This window comes from Sciurus vulgaris (genome assembly GCF_902686455.1).
Source record: "Sciurus vulgaris genome assembly, chromosome: 15".
Taxonomy (NCBI): domain Eukaryota; kingdom Metazoa; phylum Chordata; class Mammalia; order Rodentia; family Sciuridae; genus Sciurus; species Sciurus vulgaris.
Genome location: NC_136476.1, coordinates 4,285,913 through 4,308,512, shown reverse-complemented (window position 1 = coordinate 4,308,512; position 22,600 = coordinate 4,285,913). Strand labels below are relative to the sequence as shown.

Genomic DNA, 22,600 nt, shown 5'->3' with positions numbered 1-22,600 from the left:
GTGATCCTCCTTCCTTAGCCTCCCCAAGTCACTTAGATTACAGGCGTGTACCACCAGGCCCAGCTTCTCCAAAGTGTTCTTGCTCCTAATGAGTAAAAAAAAGAAGACTCTATGTATGCTTAGGTGTCCTCTGTTTTAAAGCAACAAGAATACATATACAGGCTAGAAAAGCATGCTTGTTCAGTGAGATCCATGGTGAGATAACAACCCTGAAAGAAATAATTTATTCTAGGGGATAAATATTCTCACAGACACTGTCCTGAAATTCTACAGATGGAGAAACCATTCAACCCCTCAATCAACTCCTAGATAGTCCTAAGAGGAGTCAATTGACATTTGATTCTGCCTGTGAGGAAGGACCACTGTCAAAATCAAAACATCTGAATAGGTAGAATTAAAATGATGCCTAACACATGGGTCACTAGGGATAAGGATGGGAAACGCTTTGGCAAAGCAGAAAAGGTTGAGAAAGGAGAATCAACAGTTAGAAACCAAGCTTGAAGGGAAGACAAGACAAGTGGGAAAACAGATTTCTTTATGCTGACAGCAGATTTGGGACTCATCATAATGTATGTAGTTTGAGTGTGATTATAGTCGTGGGCTTGAAGAAAATGAAGATAATGTCTCCTTTAGTTCTCTGAATGAGGACAGAATTGGGGAAAAGACATGCTAGTGTCTTTTATTCCTTTAATTTTTTACTGAATTTCAAAGCAGTCAAGGTTGAGCCTTTGAGTATTTTGAGAGGAAAAAACAAAAATTCTGCATTGACCTTTATAAGGCAAGCCTAATTTGGTGGAGGATGAGGAGAGGATATGGTACATGTCTCAACCAAGCAGAATGTAGGACAAAGAGCTAAAAGCTTAGCTCACCTAGGAGAACAGCTCCCAAGAACAAATCCTTATTATCTTTAGAGAAATAAGTTATCAGCATCTAAAATATAATGTTAAAAATTAACATAAACAATGAACCAAGTTGAGCCAGGTATAGAAGTGCAAACCTGTAATCCCAGTGAACTGGGAGGCTGAGGCAGAAGGATAAAAGTTCAAAGTTAGCCGAAGCAACTTGGCAAGAACTCATCTCAAAATAAAAAATAAAAAAGGGGGGCTGGGGTTGTGACTTGGTGGTAGAGCACTTGCCTAGCATGTGTGAGGCACTGGGTTCGATTCTCAGCACCACATAAATAAAGGTATTGTGTCCATCTACAACTAAAAAAAAAAGGGCTGAGGATGAGCACCCCTGGGTTCAATTTCTGGTACAAAACAAAAACAAAAACAAAGTCAATGAAAACTAATAATTTAAAACAAGTCATTATTAAAATTATGCTAGAAAAACATCTCAGATATATTCCTAGATGCTTAGTAATTTTTTAGTGGGAAAAATATTAAGAGCCATAGAGTTTCAGCACAACACAAAGTTCATATCAGTTACAACAATTTATAGATAAAATCCCAACCTAATAAAATTTGTTTAATAACTAACCTCCACATACTGGCTCTAAAACACACCTTGTCATATCTAATCCAGTCTATTGTGCATAGCACTGAGTTTCAAAAACTAAATGTTACCACATCAAAACCAATTTTAAAAGTTTTCTCTCTCATATAACCTGATTCATAGGACACTATTACCTGTTTTTATTAATTCTTTAATCAGATCTTCCTTCATCTTGATGTTAATTGTAAGTTCTCTCATTTTTTGCTTAGCTTCATTAAGTATGAGTTCTGAATTCTTTAATTTTTGCAAATTCAATTCTTGACTCTCCCGGAGATATTCGATCTTTACATCTTTAAAACAAAAATAACGAAATTGAGAAACAAAAATACCTGCTTCACAAAATATTCAACAGAAGTAGGATTTTAAAGAAAAAAAGAACAACCAGGTGCAGTGGTACACGACTGTAATTCCAGTAACTTGGGAGGCTGAGGCAGGAGGATCTCAGGTTTGAGGCCAGTCTTAGCAACTTAGTGAGGCTCTTGGCAGTTAAGTGAGACCCTGTATCCAAATTAAAAATAAAAAGGGCTGGAGATGTCCAGTACCAAGACAAACTAACTAACTAAAAGAAAAGCAGTATAGAAGTAGCAAAGGGAGGACAATAAGGAAGGGAAAGAAAGAGAGGAAGAAAATACATAGGAATTGAGACTTCAGCTTTTAGCTTACAGTAAATTTTCATTTCCTTAAAATATTTTAAATTAAAATACATACATATACATATATCCTTTAGTTATATCCCATAGATTTGGACAGTTTGTCATGCCTTTAACATGAATTATCTGAGTTAGGTATAAAATCTCCAAGTGGGGAGAAGGGTGAATTTTTTTTCTATTAACTGCTAGTTTAATTGTTATCAGAGAACGCACTGAATATCCTGCTTCTGAGAGTATGGTCCAGCAATGTTTGTCAATGTCCTTCACCAGAATGTAAAGCAACTATGTCATTAAGCACCTGTTTTATTTTGGTTTACTTTTTTTTTTCTTTCAAAGCAAGGCTTTCTCAATGAATGAACTAATATATTTATTTATATTCAGGGATAAGTTTCTTTCCTGATTGCAGACAAGTAACAAATGGCTCAAGGATAATAACTCAAATGACACTTATCTTTACTATTTCTACATTCTGAGATTAGTTTTATTTATAATCAATTTTTGGTAAATGTTACTACATAGGTTCTTAAAAAGTTATCTTCTCTATTTTCATACTACAGCACTTATCATGTTTTTTATATTCCCTATAACCTTACTTTTTGTGTATTGACCATTTGTCAGCAAAGAGAGATGAGTTAAATTATTCTATTATACTATATAGTTTTTGCAGTGTAATTTTTTTTTTTTTTTTCAGTACAAGGGATGGAACCCAGGGGTGCTCCACTACTGAGTTATATTCCCAGCCCTTGAGACAGGGTCTGCTGAGGCTGGTCTCAAACTTGCAATCCTCCTGCTTCAGTCAACCCAGTAGTTGAGATTTACAGATATACCTGGCTTCAAGATAAATGTTTTTGATGCTGTTATGTGATATGTAAAAATACTCATCAATTTTGTTCTAAAACATTATAATCACCCAGTAGACTAGTTGGGCTCTAAGACCACATAAATCACTAATGGTAGGTGTAAGTGTCAATGCTGAGTAGACACCTGGAAGATTACTTACAGTGTACTTTAAAGTAACCAAGGGTACAAAACATTATCAATTCAAGTCTATAAAAATCTCTATTCTGAAAGAGCCTGTATCTCTAGACAGATGGATAGGAAAACTTGTTTTTTTGGGGTGGCGGTGGTTGAATTCAGGAGCACTTGGCCACTGAGCCACATCCCCAGCCCTATTTTGTATTTTATTTACAGACAGGGTCTTACTGAGATACTTAGTGTCTCCCTTTTTGCTGAGGCTGGCTTTGAATTTATGATCCTCCTGCCTCAACTTCTGGAGTCACTGGGATTATAGGCGTATGCCACTTGCCTGGTGGAAACCTTTTTTTAAAGAACAAATATTATGAAAAATATAGGCAGAAAAGAGAATATAAAGGAAGGTCTATCAACCAGGAAATCTTTCCTATCAAGTTCCAGTTTTGAGAATTCATAGATACTTCTTAAATTATTGACTAAAAAAAACTCTGTGTCTCTCACAACCCTTAGTTTTAAAATATTTGAGAAAGTTTGTGTACCTTTACTTCCCAGACTTGACTTTTGTGCTTCATCCTGAGTATCATTCAACTCGACAAGAGAACAAACAGAGCCTGGCTTTTTAATCCATGAGTGACTTCTACACCTTAAAAATAAATAAATAAATAAATTGAGATCAAGGGTAACTTGTATTTTATAATCTGTCCTAAAATTAATTTCTACAAAAAGTAACAGTAATGTTAAAAAATTAATTACATAAAACAAGCAGGACTTTATTAATATTCTTCAAAATGAAAAGATGTCCCCCAAATTGGATCCAATGGGAAGTCCACCATGTTTGCTGCTACTCTGGCAGCAGAATTCAAAAATCCAAAACATTCCTCCTGAAAATTAGAATCTAACCAAAGCTCTGGAAGCAAAATTATATTTCAATTCGAAGATGTGTTTTGTTCAAACACTGTTTTCACAACATATTAGATGAATATACTTAGCAAAAAAACTATCTGCTCTTTTATTAAGTGGGAAAAACACCCTTTAATTAAAAAAAAGTCTGTATTTATTACATCATGTAATTATAATAATGTTTATTAAATGAGCCTATATTTAACATACCTAGTTCTACATTTCTCTTGACCCTCTGATTCTTCATCATCACTGTTATCAGAAAATTGGCTGTGGAGAACTTCATCTTGTTCTTCTATGTGACCCAACAGCATCTCACTTCGTGTTCGAAATCCAGCAAATACTTGATCCAGAGAATATGTAGGAGAGCTTGTATAGACCTTGCAAGTGATTCCCCCACCCAACAATAAAAAATAATTTTTTAAAATGTTTATTTTATCCTATTATCCAAAATGTTTTTAAAGAGGTTATTAGATAGGTACTCTTACAAAATAAACAATCAGTGAAAATATGCTTCCCTAAAAAAAGGGTCAAAATTAATTTCACAATACTGTTGTGCCTCATAGACACAAACTTCCTTCAGAATCCACACAGCTCTTTTTCTTCTAGAAAGCTCTTTTCTTTCAATGATAGCTTCATAGAAAATATCATTCAAAAATAAAACTAGCCAGGCATGGTAGTGCATGCATGCATGTAATCCCAGAGGCTTGGGAGGCTGAGACAGGAGGAATGCAGGTTCCAAGGCAGCCACTGCAACTTAGAAAGGCTGTATGCAACCTAGTGAGACCCTGTCTCAAAATAAAAAATAAAAAAGGGGTGGGGATGTGGCTCAGTGATTGAGCGCCCTTGAATTCAATACCTTGTACCAAAACAGAAATAAAATAAAACCAAAGGGATAGATGGAAAACATCCCAATTCAACATAGTACAAGTGCTTCCCAACAAATAGCTCACCCGTCAATCTTCCCAGTTCAGAATGTTTAGAGAATTGTGAGATTATTGCTAAATTTCTACATTCCCCTCCAATCCAAATCCCAACATAGGAATAAATCTGGAACTATTGCCACTCCCTCTGCCAGGACAAAACATTACCAATTTGGAAATCAGAATGCATTTACTTATACTTGACATATGATGGTTAAGATATAGCTTAATTAATTCTTTAAGTGATATGTTTGATATGTAATATATAAAAATTTTTATGGATTAGTCTAGGGATTTTCTATATTATAAAATATTTCTATCAGAAATGTACTTCAAGTATTTTTAAAAAATGACCCTGGAAAACAATGATGAATTAGAAATTGTTTTTATACTTTTGTTCTATTACCAAGTATTTTCATTTTATCATCTCTATAACCAAACATTATGGTGACTTCTCAGAAAAATACTAAAATCTTAGATGAGCACTCAATTTACTAATGTAAGTCATTATATTAAACTGTTAAAATTATAACATATAGTAGAATATGCATATTGCATGGTGGTTCAAGGTTTGATCACTTGAAAGTAGGTCCCTCACATATCCCTTCCTCAAAAAGCCTGTTACTAAAGATCCTCTTACATCTGATTTTTGTGACCTCACTGTTGGTCACTTAATGGCACCATCTATCACATCAACAGCATGATGGATAAGGGGTAAAGTTTTCCAGGTGGCCTCCCAATTTTGGGGGAAAATGGTATGAGGGAGAGAAATTTCTTACAGAGAGAAACAACTCAAAAATATTTATCTAACAAGTATAATGTGCCCAGCAGGTTGATCTGCCCTGTAACTGACAGGCATCAAGGTTTTCCTTGTCAGGGTCTGGGTGTTATTTCAAGAGCAAATCAAACCTTTTGTTCAGAGTCAAACTTAGTTTTCTGGGATTGTAATTTGCTTTTAACTTTTCTTTTTAACCAAACAGCCAAGCTTAATGATGAAGACCAAATAAGATCTGCTTACTTAAATTTAAGTTTAAATCAAGATTTGGTTTTGTGTTTAGTGGCAGAATGCTAGCCTACGCTTGAGGTCTTGGAACTCCACCCCAGTACTGCAAAAAATTTTTTTTAAATTTTTAAATCATGATCTTATGGGAAAATATTTAATGACTATCAAATGTTCATAATGTGTTGTTAAATGAGAAAAGCTAGTTATGACTTTTATGACAAGTAAAATACTTTTATAAAAGAAGATCTTTTCACTTTTCCCTTTCAAAATGTATAAATAAGCATGTAAGAAATAAAATTCAAATTCTTTATATAATTGATTTTAAATTGATTAAGTCATTTTCCCCCTTTTCATCTGAAAGTATTTTAAACTGAGGAAATATTTCACTTGCCATATTATAATTACTTCAAGAAAATATCAGAGGCAGACTGCAGGACAAAAAATATTTGAGATGTAAAATATTAGCTAGACATCTGCCAAGGAGAAGAACTCCAGGAGAAAATGAAATGGTATTTTAGATGTCGTATTTGGCTCAATTTAGCTCATTTGGTATTCAACGTGAAACCATCCCCTTACTTTTAGACACAGGAATAATAGGGCTTGAACATGTGAGCCCTGCCATCACCTGACTTCCCATGGCTGCTGCAGTGACTAGTACAAGCAAGAGAGGTGGCCAGGGTTTCTGAACACATAATAAGAGCAAGAGAATCCCCCAAACTGCTAATTGTACGGCCTTTAGATCTCCTTCCTTTTTTCCCTTCTTTTGATGGATGATTCTTTGAGGGTAGAAGGAAAATTTTAAAAACAGACTAAAAATTTGCTTATTTGAAGCAATGACCATGGAAGTTTTTATTTCAGTTATGTCTATTTCAGATCTAATCAAACAACTAGTGGTTAAAAAAAAATAATAATAATAAAAACAAAAGAAGCACTTAATGAAGCCCTGGGTTCAATCCCCAGTAGTACTACAAAAAGAAGAAGAAGAAAATGATTTAACCCTCTGGCAGAGCCCATGTAGCCCTAACTCCCCAGAGAGAGAGCGACAACAACAACAACAAACAAATCTCAGTTGTCATTTATAAGAGATTTAAAAAATGGATAGAAAGAGAAAAATTTTCAAATTACTAACCAATAATTAAAAGAAGAGGGCTTTTTAAATATAGAAGATGAAAATTATTAAGCAAATTAATAGATAAGAAATTTGAAACCTACAAAGAATTTATCTTTCTTCTTAGTCTATGAAAATTTGTCATATTCAACCATAAAGACAATGTCAACTGAAATTAATAATAAGAATAGTTAAAATTTAAAATCCAAGCACTTAAAATTGAAAAGCATACAGGCAAGGATAGCACTTTTCTTTGACATTTGGACCTGGGGCACTATGGATATGCTGAGGATGCAGTGTACTAGGCATTGTAGGTACTTCGGAGTCAGCATCTCATGTAAACCCTCTATAGATCTCCACCACGTTATCCCACCACGTTACAGTTGCTCACTCAGGTTTATCAAACATCCAAGACTACTCAACAAGCTGTATTCATACTCATGTTTAAGAGAAAGGGTACACATAAAAGTCCATGAAACCAAACAGAAAAAAACTGCTAAAACTGTAGAAATACCCATCATGATATACTACAAATAATTTTTTTAATCTCAAAATAAGAAATAGGACTTTACCTTCCTGGAATCTGGTCTTGAAGGAATATAAATATAATGCCCCAAACGTGTGTCAAATGGTACAGTATATGGCCTCTTTTCAGGGATCCTGGCATCAGGACCATCTCCACAACTTTCTTTAGATGAAGAAGTCATTGACAGGTTAAGTTTTGTTAGTTCTTCACTTAGTTGATCCACAAGAAGCTGTTGTTCTATTATTTTTTCATTCTTTGTGGAAGAGAGATGAGAATTTGAAAAATAGAGAACTTCAGTATATGTGTAAATTATGATTAAAAATCAATTTTATATTGACCAAAATCACAACTAACCTTAACAGCACAAACTTCATTTATCCAAAGGTTATCTTTCTGGTGCTCATAAGCAATTAGTACTAAGTATTCTAAGAGGTAAAAATCTTTTGAATAGTAAGCACTAAGCAGCCAAAAAAGTCAATATTCAAAGACAATGCCCTATCCACTGTGATTGGTTATTTTGTCACTGTCATTGGAGTAATTTTATTAGCTATCTTTATAAAAGTATGGACTTTTGGAATAAAATCCAAGAAGCAACAAGAAAGTTGAAAAGTAGACAAAAAATTAGAGACAGCAAAGATGTCAGCAAAGGAGAAAGAGCAGAGAAGTGGAAGCTTTTCCTCAGCAAAAAAGAAAACCAGGAGCTGGGGTTGTAGCTCAGTGGTAGAATGCTTGCGTAGCATGTGTGAGGCATTAGGGTCGATCCTCACCGTCACATAAAAATAAATAAATAGGGGCTGGGGGTGTGGCTTAGTGGTAGCGCGCTTGCCTGGCATGTGTGAGGCACTGGGTTCCATTCTCAGCACCACGTATAAATAAAGAAATTAAATAAAGGTCCATCAACAACTAAAAAAAATTTTTTTTAAATAAATAAATAAAATAAAGGTATTGTGACCATCTGCAACTAAAAATAAGAAAAAAATAAAAGAAAACCAGAAGCACAAGGAAACAGAAGAAAGCCAGCTAACAATCCAGGAAGGAAGAGAACTTGGAAATGAAAGCCAGAACAAATTGTGCATCATGGGAGGTGGGTAGTTTTTATGTATCCTCTATAGAAAATTTTTGAAGTGTTTCTAATCCAGAAAGCTCTATCTTTGTTTTACAAAGGTAAAATTATGTAAACAAAAAATTGTTCATCTCAGTATTTCACATTACACTACAATGTCTAATAGGGAGAATGAGGAAACCTAAAATTTCATTATGTTAATACAGGAAAATAAAAATGCAATCTTATTGGAAATTATAATTGAAATATACAATGCCATGGTATGTAAGTTGAGGGCTGGGGATATAGCTCAGTGGTAGAGCACTCACCTAGTATGCATAAGGTCCTGGGTTCAATCCCCAGTACCGCAAGATTAAAAAAAAAAAAAAAAAAGTATATAAGTTAGAGGTGTTAAGTGGAATCCTTATGTTGCCTGGGAAAAGGGCAAAGTACTAATTAATATTAGAATTTAAGTCAAGAATGAACAATATATTCTAGAATAACCACTAGGAAATAGCATAAAAGTACAACTTATAAGTTAATGGACAAAACAACAAAAAATTTTAAAATAACCAACAGATCCAAAAGAAAGTAAGAAAGGAGAAAAAAGGAGCATAGAGCAAGAAGGATAAATGAAAAGTACAATAGCTGATGATATTAGCCAAAAAATAAGAATAATTATGCTAAATGAACTAAATAATCCAATTAAAAGATAAAGACTTAGGACTAAAATTAACCATGTGCTGCTTATAATAAATACAAACTAAAATAGACAAAAATTAAAAATAAGATTTTTAATCAATCAAAAAAAGCTGGTACAGTTACAGTAATATCAAAAGAGACTTTAATATAAAAACCATTAGAAGCATCAAAAAGAGGTAATGAAATTACAAAAAGTTCAATTCACCAGGGTAAAATAACAATTCCTCGAATTTATATATACTTAATAACACAGTTTTGACACATATAAGCAAAAATTATCAGTACTAAATGAAGACTTATGAAAATCCAAAATCATAGTGGGAGATTTAATCATCACTCTCTAATGACACAACAAAAAATTATAATAGTGAATAAAAATACACATGAATAACAGAATTAACTGTACTCAATTATTGCAGAACAAATGTTCTTTCCAATTGCAACTGTAACAACAACAAAATTTGGTCTCATGCTTAGCCAGAAAGCAAGTTTTAATATATTCAAAGTATTGAAATCAGGCATGGTATGTGATCTGACTGCAAGGCAATTAAGCTAAAAGTTAATAATATAAAATACAAAATTCCCCATAGGGAAATAAAATAACTTATAATTCATAGGTCAAAGAAAAAAGTCAAAATAAAAATTAAGAAATATTTTGAGCTGAATATAGAATTCAGTTAAAAATAAACTTAGGGGACTGGGGTTGTGGCTTAGTAGTAGAGTGCTTGCCTAGCATGTGTGAGGCACTGGGTTCAATTCTCAGCACCTCATATAAATAAATGAATAAAAATAAAGGTCTATCAACATCTAAAAAATTATTTTAAAAAATAAGCTTAGGAAGACATATAGAAGGTTGGTGTGATGGTGCACACCTGTAATCCTAGCAGCTCAGCAGACTGAGGCAGGAGGATTACAAGTTCAAAGCCAGCCTCTGTGTTATCATTTGGATGTGAGGTATCCTCCAAAAGCTCATGAATGAGACAATGCAAGAAGGTTAAGAGGAGAAATGATTGGGTAAAGAGACACTTGACCCAATCAGTGAATCCCCTGATGGGATTAACTAAGTGATAACTAAAGGTAGGTAAGGTGTGGCTAGAGGAGGTGGGTCATTGGGAGGGGGGGTTGCCTTCACGGTATATAGTCTCTCTCTATGCTTCCTGATCATCAAGTGAGCTGCTTTCCTCCACTACACTCTTCTACCATGATGTTCTACTTCACCTTGAGCCTCAAGAAATGGATCTAGCTATCTGTGGACTGGGACCTCTGAAACTATAAGCCTGCAAATAAATTTTTCCTCCTCTAAAATTGTTCTTGTCAGGTCTTTTAGTCACAGCAGAAAAAAAAAAAAAAAAATGCTGACTAAAATACTCAGCAACTTAGTAAGACCCTGTCTCAAAAAAGAAAAAGGGCTGGGACATGGCTCAGTGGTTAAGTGTCCCTGGGTTCAACCCCTGATACCAAAATTAAATAAATAAATAAACAAACAAATAAATACAGGCATATATAACTTTTAGTGCATATATTATGAAAAGTTAAAGATCAATGAACTAATTATCCATTTAAATAAGTTAGAAATGCAGCACCCTCCCTCCCTGTGAAATAGTAAAAAAAAATTAAATTATGGGCAGAAAACAATGAAATGGTGAACAAATATACAACAGTAAAAATATGAATAATTTTTTTGTGGTGCTAGGGATCAAACCTAGAGCCTAATGCATGGGAGACAAGAGCTCTAACATTATGGTACATCCTCAGCCTGAAGATTCTAATAAAATTTTTTAAAAAGCAACTTACAAAAATCCTATCTCAAACTAAAAACAAAAAAGGTCTGGGGATATAGCTCAGTAAAGTGCCTCTAGGTTCAATCCCCAGTATCCAAAAAATAAAAACAAAAATCATTCCCACAATGAAAAATTCTAGTCTGAATAAACTTTAGATGTCAATTTAACCATTTAAGGAAGAAATAAGACCAATTTTTCACACATCCTCCTTTGAAGTATAGAAAAAGAGGGAACACTACATAACCTATATTATAAGGCCAAATAACTTTTTACTGTACTAACAAAAATATTATGAGAAGAAAATATAGGCCAATCTCACATAAGAAAATAGACAATAAAATCCTAAAAAACATATTAGTATACCAAATATAGCACAATAGTGCAGAAAAGAGTTGACATAGTAAACTTGACTGCTATCCTTTCAAAGATCAACTACAAGGTTGTCAGGTGTCTGAGAACTTAGATTTAGGGAGGGTTTCTAACTGATAACAGTGGTTCATTATGCTCAAACTGTACAAGTAATGTGTTTTATACTGAATACCTGCTTTCCTTCTAGTCATCTGTTCTAGGTAGAGGGTACCTTTATAACCAGCCCTCAAGAAAAACTAAAGGCAAAGTCTCTACTGATTTTCCCTGAGAGAGATTTCACATGTTGTCACAATTCATATCTACGTGATTCTACAACTCTCAGAAACCTGCACTTGGTTTCCCCTAGACTTTGCTCCATGTACTTTTTCCATTTGCTGATTGCTTTTGATTTCATCAAAACACCAATCCTTTCACAGTAATAAAATCTTAACCACAAGACAACTAATGTCTACAACTACTAGTCCTCCGAGTGCATTATCCAACCTGAGGAAGTGTCTTGGGACCCTCAACACAACAGTATTTCACAATGAAAGAAGGGGGTTATTCCAGGAATATACTGGTTTAAAATTAGGACAACCAATGCCATTCACCACATTAGCAGAATTAATGAGAAATGCTGCATGATTAAAAATCATTTGAGCTTGTCATGGGGGTGTACACGTGTAATCCCAGCAACTCAGGAAGCTGGGGCAGGAGGGTTGCTAGTTTGAGGCCAGCCTCAGCCATTTAGTGAGAACCTAAGCAACTTAGTGAGATCCTCTCTCCAAATAAAAAATAAAAAAAGGGCTGGAGATATAGCTCAGTGGTAAAGCACCCCTGGGTTCAATCTGTAGTACCATACACACACACAAAAAAAATCATTTGATAAAATTCAATATCCATTCATAACAAAAATTCACAGATATTTTCCTTATTTGATAAAGGGTGAATAAATAACACCTGTATAAACACAGTACTTCACAGTGGAATGTTGAAAGTTTCTTCTCTATGATTGGAAACAATACAAGATCCTTATATTCATTCACTACCTGTACTCAACTCTATACTGGAGATCCCAGCAAATACAGAAGGGTAAGAAAAGAAAAGAAAAGAAAAGGTTAAAAGACTGTAAAGCAAGAAGTAAAATTCATCATCTGCAGATGATAAAATTATACAATTATAAATAAAAATCTATAAGGATTTATAGATAAAACATCAGAATTAAAGGGGTGGGGATGCAGGTCAGTGGTAAAGTGCCTGTGGGTTCAATTACCAGTACCAAAAGAGGAAAAAAAAGGGGGGGGGGGGGAACAGTGGTGAAAAAAGTCTCTTCAATCAGTGGGTAGCTATATGAAAAGAAAAAAAATGAAAGGTGACCTTTATCTTATCCCCAAAAATAAGTTCTAGGAAGAAGGTAGAGCCAATGTAAAGGGCAAAATGATAAAACTCCTGGAAGATAATACAGAAAGTATACTCAAAGGAAAAGTGTGTTAAATAAAAAACAAACATTATTAATCTTCTAGAAAATTCTACTGAAAATTCTACTGAATGTGATTACAATACAAAATCTTTTCATCAAAAGATACCACTAAAGCTGGTGCAGTGGCATCTATAATGCCAGCCACTCGGGAGGCTGAGGCAGGAAGAGCAATCTCAATGTGGTGACTCTCCAAAGAAAGTCAGCAAGACTTTGTCTCAAAATAAAATCAAAAGGTCTGAAGTTGCAGGTCAGTGGTACAGTGCTTGCTTAACATGCAAAGGGCCTTGTGGTCAATCCCCAGTACCAAGGGGGAAAAAGAAAAAAAAAAAAAAAAAAAAGAGCCAGGCATGGCAGTACTATAGTCCCAGCAGCTCAGGAGGCTGAGGCAGAAGGATTGAAAATTCAAGGCCAGGCTCAGCAACTTAGTGAGACCCTGTCCCAAAAAATATAAAGGCCTTGGGATGTGTCTCAATAGGTTAAGTGCCCCTGGTTCAATCCCTGGTACCAAAAAATAAGAAGAAAAAAAGGACACTACTTAGAGCAAAATGTAAGTCACAGAAAGAGAAATAATATGTGCAAAATCATATTCAGAATATATACCAAAATTCTATAAATTAATTCAAAAGACAGACAATTCAATAGAAAAATAAGCAAAAGACTTCAATTAACACTTCACAAAAGAGGATATTCAGTATCTAAAAATGTATGAAAAAATGTTCAACCTTACTAGTCATTGGGGAAATGCAGATTAAAAGCACAGTAAAAGCCAGGCAAGGTTGCACACGCCTACAATCGCAGTAGTTCAAGAGGCTAAGGCAGGAGGATCATGAGTTCCAAGCCAGCCTCAGCAACTCAGCAAGGCCCTGAGCAACTCAGTAAGACCTTGTCTCTAAATAATATACAAAAAAAGGGCTGGGGATGTGGTTCAGTGGTTAAGTGCCCCTATGTTCAGTCCCTGGTACCCCCCCCCAAAAAAAAATCCATCATCATACTTCAAACGACAAAATTTAATAGTACTGCAGATACCCCAAAAAGACAATCAAACCCTATCAATATAAAAACCCCCAACCAAAAAAGATGAACAGGATGGGAAAAATGGGATAAAAGACAAACAAAGCAAACAGGAAAAAAATAAACAGAATGATGGGAGTATGTTTTTAATCTATCAATAATAACCTTTAATATAAACAGATAAAATTCCCCAATTAAAAGATAAAGATTGTGAGTAGATGAAAGACAAAAGCAAAACCTCAACAACAAAACATAGACCCAACCATCTGCTGTCCATAAGAAACTTACTTCACCAATAAAGAAAAATAGGCTGTGGAGGAAGGAAGGACTGTATAGAGGGAAAAGAGGGGTGGGAGGGGTGGGGGGAAGGGAAAAAAAATAACAGAATGAATCAAACAACATTACCCTATGTAAATTTATGATTACACAAATGGCATGCCTTTACTCCATGTACAAACAGAGAAACAACATGTATCCCATTTATTTACAATAAAAAAATAAAAAAATAAATTAAGTGAGCAATAAAAAAAGAAAAATAGGCTGAAAGTGAAGGGATGGAACCCTGCAAATGGAAACCCCAAATGAAAGTGAAGGGATGCACACCCTGCAAATGGAAACCCCAAATAAGCAGGGATTGGACCTTTTTCTCTCACCATATAAAAAAATCAACTGAAAAATGGATCAAAGACTTCAGATCTGAAACTACTAGAAAAATTTCAGGGAAAAGCAAAACTTACAAATGAGATTACAACAAACTAAAATGTTTCCGTACAACAAAGGAATCAATCAACAGAGTGAAGAGACAACCTACATAATAGGAGAAAATATTTGCAAATTATTCATCCAATAAGATATTAGATTTTGAAATTTATAAAGAACTTAAATGATGGATTTTTAAATGGACAAATGAAATGAATAGCCATTTCTCAGAAGAATATATACAAAATGGCCAACATGAAAAAATGTTCAGCCAGACTAATTATTAGGGAAATGCAAACCAAAACCATAATGAGGTATCATCTTCTCAGAACAGCTATTATCAAAAAGATGAACACAACAAAAAAAAAAAACAAATGCTGGGGAGGAGGCAGAGAAAGGGGAATTTTCATATACTGTCAGTAAGAACATAAATTAGTACAGCTACTATGGAAAACAATATGGAGATTCCTCAAAAAGAAAAAAAAAACTAGAAATAGAATTACCAAATGATCCAGCAATCTCACTACTGGGTATGTATCCAAAAGAACTGAAATTAGTATGTCAAAGACTCATCTGCACTGTCATGTTTATTGCAGCACTATTCACAACAGCCAAGATATTTAATTAACTAGGTATCCATCAATAGATAAATGGATAAAGAAAATGTCATATATATGCACAATGAAATATTATTCGGTCATAAAAAAGAATGAAATTTTATCATTTGCAGCAACATGGACGGAACTGGAGAGCTGTATGTTTAATGAAATAATTCAGGTACGGAAAGATAGACACTGCATGTGGAAGCTAAAATATTGATCTCAAAGAAGTAGAGAATAGAACAGTTGCCACCAGAGCCTGGGGAAGACAAACTGGATAGAGGATTAATGTGCACAAGGGTGCAAACTGGACAGGAAGAATAACTTTTAACATTCTATAGCACAGTATGAAAAATATGGCTTATGGTTAAATGAGTATTTCAAAATATGTAGTATAGAGGATTTAGAATGTTCCAAACACAAAGAAATTATGTATATCTAAGGTGATAAAGATACCAACTTTCCTCACTTGATAAAGTGTATGCAATTACTGTGTGTCAATTTTTTTAAACGTTCTAAGTATGGCAGTAGCACATGCCTGTAATCCTTGGGAGGCTGAGGCAGGAGGATGGCAAGTCTGAAGCCAGCTTCAGCAACTTAGCAATATTCAGTTTCAAAATAAAAAAAATAGAAGGGTTGGGGATGTGACTCAGTGGCAGAGCACCCCCTGGGTGTATCAAGAAAAAAATAATTCTTTTTTTTTTTTTTTTTTGGCGGTGCTGGGGATTGAACCCAGGGCCTGTGCATGCAAGGCAAGCACTCTACTGACTGAGCTATCTCCTCAACCCCTGAAAAAAGTAATTCTAATGTTATATAGTACAGTAGGGTAACTATAGTTTACAATATTCTAGTATATGTATACAACAATCTAGTATATGTTCTATGAAGTCTATGATAATCTAGTATATGTTTTATAAAGAACTAGAGGAAAGGGGTTCAAAAGTTCCAAATGCTAGAAATAACAAAAGTATAAAATGAAAATGCTAATTACCCTAATTTAATCATCACACACTACATGCATGAATTATCACACTCTGCACTATAAATACATGCAAACATGTTGATTAAAAAGATAATTACACAATTAGAAGGGTTAAACAAATAAAATAATGTTAAAATCAAAATCTAATTTGTATTGGATCTAATTATTTATTACAGCACTTTATTTTACTAATAGGAAACTAAAGACTTTAAATGACATTAACTGTGTGGGGACGGTGAGGGAGTTAGTAACTGCCAAGGTTCATACTCAGTATTAAACTGCACACATATCTATCCTATTATTATAAAAATGCTAAGATACAGAATATGGAAGATTTAACCAAATCACTGCTGATCTTTGTGGTTCATGCCTGGCCAAGGCAGGAAGATCCCAGGTTTGAGGATAACCTTGGCAACTTAGGAAGACCCTGTCTCAAAATTAAATTTAAAAAAAAAAAAAAAAAAAAAGGAGCTAGGATGTGGCTTCTTAAGTAGAGTACTCCTGGGTTAATTACCCAATACTAACAAAAAAGAACAAATCATTCAGGGTATAAAAGGATAATCTAAGAAATTAAAAAGTTTAAGTTATACGTTTATCTTCCAGATCTCTTTTTGTTTTGTTTTATTTTGTTTGGTGGTACTGAGGATTGAATTCAGAGACTTGCACATTTCAGGCAAGCACTTTACCACTGAGTAACATCCCCAGTCCTACCTTCCAACTCTTAATACCATGTTGTCTAGTACCTTGGAAAACTACTGAAGGAGGGAGATAAGATAATCATAATATAATTTGTAAATTAGATTCTTGAATATTGTCTTTATATTTGTGAAATAGAAGTCAGGCTAACAATTAAAATGTTTTCCCCATAAAGCAAATTGAGGTTTCGAGAAACCTATAATTCTTTCAGTTCAGAACTCTTCAACTGAAATATCCTTTTGGAAATGGACCCACTTATATTTAATATGCTGTTAGTTATGTATTACAGCTACTGAGCTAGATATATTAAAAAACCCTACCTGTAACCTATTCACTTTTTGCGCTTCTTTCAAAGAAACAACATGTCCTTTGTTTTCCTGTACCATCATTTGCACTTGATCCTTTAGTTCCTTCACCTCCAGTTCCTTCTGATTAAATACTACTTCATCGGCAGCGAGAGCACACTGGGAGGGAAAGAAGGCACATGTGATATTCACCACAGAAAATACTCAGGAGAACCTATATAATATCACAAAAATCATGATTTAATGACAGCTTGACAATGTCTCTCAAATTCTTACTCTTTTCATTTTGACTTTTTTCTGGTTTCTTTCTAAGAAAGGCAGAAACACTTGAGGGATGTATCATTGCTATAAAAGGAATTAACTACCATGAAGACAGGAAGACTTTCTTAACTTTAATTTCCTGCATATGAAACTAGTTACCTAGTTTAATGAACTAGGTTATAGAGTACATTTTATAAGTTTGCTAGAATTACCATGAGATTTTAATGTGGGTTGTTAAAAATCAAAGAGCTCTTAGTTTTCCAAACTGACCTACAGAGTATAAGAATGCATTTGGGCATTTAAATAAAGTATATTTGCAGATTTTTATTCTTTCACTATGAAGAGATATATTTTGAAGACTGAAAAAATGGATAAACAGTTTTAGTACTTTGTTTCTGATGAAACTAGTCTATTTTTAAGAAAACTTGGAATATGCAAATAATAATTATTAAATAATCTAAGTTAAACAGAAAATTATTTGACAAGAGCCTACTTCATGCCAGATACTGACTCTATATGTGTCCGTGTGTGCATATTATATATATATATGCATATATATATATATATATAACATTATGTATATTTGAGAGGCATTACTGTGAATCGAACCCAGGTGCACTTTTCCACTGAGCTACATCCCCAGTCCTTTTTATTTTTTGAGACAGGGTCTCACTAAATTGCTTACAGTCTTACTAAGTTGCTCAAGCTGGACTCAAATTTACTATCCTCCTGCCTCAACCTCCCAAGTCATTGGGATTACAGGTATGTACCATCATAGCCAGCTCCCCTGACTTGGTATTTTAAAAATTTCAATGAGTAGACATGATTCCTTTACATTAAAAAACTAAGGTTCAGAGAGATTAAACCTCTTTCCAAGATGATACAGTGTATCCAAACCCGAGATTAAATCCCAGGGACCTATTTCTTTTCTTTTTTTTTCTTTTTTTGTACAAGAGATTGAACCCAGGGGTACTTAACCACTGAGTCACATCCCCAGCCCTTTTTTATATTTTTTAAATTTAAAGACAGAGTATTTCTGAGTTGCTTAGGGCCTCACTGAGTCGCTGAGACTAGCTTTGAACTCATGATCCTCCTGCCTCAGTCTCCTGACTCCAGTGGGAGTCACTCACTCGCCTGACCCTTTCCTTTCTGAGGCATACACACACACATAAAGAGGCACTCACTCTTGTTCTAACTTTCCTTCACAGGAGTGTTATTTCTACAAAGCTACAGGAATAGCCAAGAATGAGTAGTTCATTTGCAAAAATAATGCTCATTTTACAAATAAGAATTAGTCCATAAAAAGTAGTATGTTAGTAGAATGTGGGTGAGTCATTTGAGTGGCACAGCAGTAGATGTGCCCCTGTACTGGGAACCCTGGCCTAAAGCCAGCTTTCCTTTTTACCATAGCTTTACAGCAGGGTTCTAGGCAAGTCCCTTCTTTTCTGTTTGGGATTCTTTACCAGATTAGGAGGGGATGTGATCCTGATTGTCCTTATAATGCTATATGGCTGTATAGTTATGTAGCTATAGTTATATTTATAAATTAAAATATAATTCCCATTAGTTGATATCTTCTTTCTATGGGCAACTAATTAAAATTTTTTAAATATAACTTTTCTTCCAGTTCTAGTACTTTTACAAATTATTTATAATTTATTTGTTTCACTATTTATTAAAAAATTTTTAAATAGAACTTCTCTTCCAGTTCCAGTACTTTTACAAGTGATTTATAACTTAGTTTTATTTGGTTTATTATTTATTTAAAAATTTTTACCTGTTCAAAATATGTACCTTCACATACTATTCTTATATCCAAAATTTGGAATTAAAAAAACTCTTTAAGAAGTATTTATGAGGGCTGGGATTGTGGCTCAGTGGTAGAGTGCTTGCCTGGCACGTGTGAGGCACTGGGTTCGATCCTCAGCACTATATAGACGTGAATAAATAAATATTATGTCTGTCTACAACTAAAATAAATATTTAAAAAAGATATTTATGAGGAGGTAGAGTGTTCTAATAATTGACTAAAGGTGAAAAATCAAGACTGCAATACTGTCAGGCAGCTTCTAAAAAGGATATGATGATCTCAAAATGATGCTTACTTTCCTCTTATAAGTCTAGCTAATACTGCATCTGTGAAATGGTCTACAATCTTGTCTTGGTCAAGAAGTTTTTAAATTAAGTACTTACCTGGGCTTAGAAGAGAGAATATTCCGGCTCCTCCTCATGCAGAGCATGCCTCACCTTGTTACCTTGCCTAGTAATCTCCCTAAGTAGTCCAGTTTACCAAGCTGCCCTCACAATAGCCCATGGGAAGTGTTCCTACCTTTGACTACAAATCCCATCCCTAGCTGACACTTTTATACACCCTAGGCACATAGGAAAAAGAAATGGAATAGATATTTGTTGAGCCTTACAAAATGGAAGATATGCATAAAATATTTCTGCATTGAAGGGCAACAGCTGTCTATTGTTAAAGCAGTTGAGTTTTAAGCAGAACTAACCACTTTCTTATTTTTCCTCTAAAGAACGACAAAAACTATAATCCCAGTGGCTTGGGAGGTTGAAACAGGATTCCAAGTCCAAAGTCAGTCTCAGCAACTTAGTAGATCCTAAGCAATTTAGTGAGACTGTCTCAAAATAACAAAAAGGGCTGGGGATGTGGTGGCTCAGTGATTAAACACCCCTGGATTGGATCCCCATTATTAAAAAAAAAAAAAAAAAAAAAAAAAAAAAGACAAATTAAGGCTATCCAGACTTGGATATGTTGGCAGTCATTTTCTTGAAAATAAGAACCTATCATTTTAAGGAATCCATCAATATTTGTTACAAATAAAGCTTGAATTTCAGGAAAAAAATAAGAATTCTGGAAAATGCTTCTGCCACTAAGAGCTTGACAGTTTCCAATACTTAACAACTTTGTTAATGAGATCACTGATGATATTAACAAATGTAATTTATTTTCCAAATAATCAGTGCATGTTGATTCAAAATTATATGTAGATAAAAGATCCAAAATGACTAGATACAAGTAGGTTTTAGTGTATATATCTTAATACGACAAAACAGTTTTAAATCACACATTGCAAGTAAATAGAAGAAATTTCTATGCTTTGAATTTTGATGCAGTATCAAATAATTTTCAAAATTATCTGAAAAAGTTATTAAAATATTACCCCTTCCAACTACAAATCTATGAGACTGGATTTTCTTCAGAACTTCAACAACATATTACAACAAAATGCTGAGGCACACATGAAAATCCTTCTCTTAAGGAGGATGTTAAAGAGATTTGCAAAAATGTTGTACCTGGTATTTCTTAAGCTCTCTCTTCAGCTGGAGAACTGTAATATGCTGTGGTCCTCCTTCCAGGTTTCCAATGCCTTGGTTTGCTCGGAATGAGGTGAGGACAGCCTTCCTGACCTCCTGAGTCATGTTAAACCAGTCCTGCAGTTTGTGTTGCTGTTTTTGGTTTAGTCTGACAGCATCTTTTAAGTCCATCAGGAAGGTAAAGGCTTCCTCTATACAATTTTGGTAACCAAGGCATTCTCCTTTTAACTGAGTAACTTGCTCTTCAAGAGAATGGATCCTATTTTTATCAGGAGTGCACTCTCGAGGGATCTGGCTAGTTTGGCTGATACTACTCTGATGGCTTTGCAATGCTTCTCGAAGCAACTTTATCTCAAATTCCATTTCATCTATACGGTCTGATTCAGGGCTAAAGTTTAAAGTGGGTTTGTTTCTAATGTTCCGTGCTCTGTTGGCATATTTGAGAGAATTTAAGGACTCATCAAAATCCAAGGAGGATGGACTTACACATGTTATCATGACAGTCTTGGCACTTCCTCCTAGGGAATCTTTCAGAAGCCGAGTAATTTTAGCATCCCTGTATGGAATATGTGAACTCTTCCTACGTGGATCCCCAAGGGCACTTATTACATTTCCTAAAGCCAGCAACCCACTGTTGATCTGAATGGATTCTTTGAACCGTTCACCAGTATTCCCTGTTTTGGTTACTCTTTCTGATCCAGCCAAATCTACAAAATGAAACTTTGAGATAATATGCCGATGGGAATACCATGATCCATCTTCTGCTGCCTCCATAGTTTTCTCAACTTGACAAACGCTGATTGTAAAAATTGCATGTGATCTACTGGAGTGCTCATTCATCTGGGTGGTACCTGTATGTCTGGCTGCATTCCCCATCTCTAGAAGACTCATGACTTCATCCACACTCTCCACGTGGCATTCCTTGGCCCCAACAATCACTTGAAATAGCAATAGCAAGTTTTCATCAAAGTCCAGTATAATTAAACTAACCACACAAAACTTATCATTTGCTAAACAGTTCAGCTAAAATACTTCTTTTAAAAAAAACATTTCAAATAGCAATATCAATAACATAATTAAATAATTTTAGGAAATTTCCCAAAGGAATCATTTTAGCAGATAGCACTCAGTTTGATGTTTAAACTCTACAAGATGTTATTTTTTAATCTGTTCTTTTGGAGCCAAACATCACACTTAATTCTTTAAAATGACTGACAAACTCTTGGACTGAGGTTATAACTCAGAAGTAGAGCATGTGTGCTCAGCAGACACAAGGCCCTGGGGTCAATCCCCGTCATCAAAAACAAAGAACTCTAGGAAAAAAAATCCTCTTAATTTCAATATGTTGATCTGCAAATTAAAAGAAAATAGATTAAATACATAATTTGAAAGAGCTAAATCAATGGTAAATATATTAAAAGAAATTAGTTTCAGTTTTTTTAATATACAAGACACCCTTAGCTTTAAGGTTTTTTTGTATTGTGGAGTTATAATCAACTATGAAAATGTCAATACAAATAAAGTATGTTATTCATTTTAAAAACAGGCATGCCCTAAACAATATGTATGCAAGGTAAACAGATGAGATGGCAATTCAAAAAAAGCAAAGAAGTTTCTATTTCAGTAACAGGATATAAAATAAAAATAACTTAAACTTACTACCTGCATTCATTGTTTATATTAAAAATGTTTTGAAAAATGAATAGGTGCATTTGGGATTTGTATAAGAGGAATCAAGCTCTTGATTCTTTGCTCAAATTATGGTGCTATGCTTCCTCTTTGATC

The 22,600-nt window shown here is 34.3% G+C and overlaps 1 protein-coding gene across 4 annotated transcripts in view; it reads right to left on the bottom strand.

Moving 5' to 3' along the window:
* KIF27 (kinesin family member 27) overlaps positions 1-22,600 on the bottom strand; it is an 86,372-nt gene that overhangs the window by 44,843 nt on the left and 18,929 nt on the right. For 3 of the 4 annotated variants that reach the window (XM_079112300.1, XM_079112298.1, XM_079112301.1), the window contains 6 exons: positions 20,795-21,753; positions 17,237-17,380; positions 7,623-7,829; positions 4,227-4,396; positions 3,656-3,759; positions 1,629-1,784 (listed from right to left, as the gene is read on the bottom strand). In XM_079112300.1, coding sequence (XP_078968426.1) covers positions 1,629-1,784; positions 3,656-3,759; positions 4,227-4,396; positions 7,623-7,829; positions 17,237-17,380; positions 20,795-21,753 — 1,740 coding nt within the window. The remainder of the gene's footprint in view (positions 1-1,628; positions 1,785-3,655; positions 3,760-4,226; positions 4,397-7,622; positions 7,830-17,236; positions 17,381-20,794; positions 21,754-22,600) is intronic. The other variant, XM_079112299.1, reaches the window with a different exon arrangement.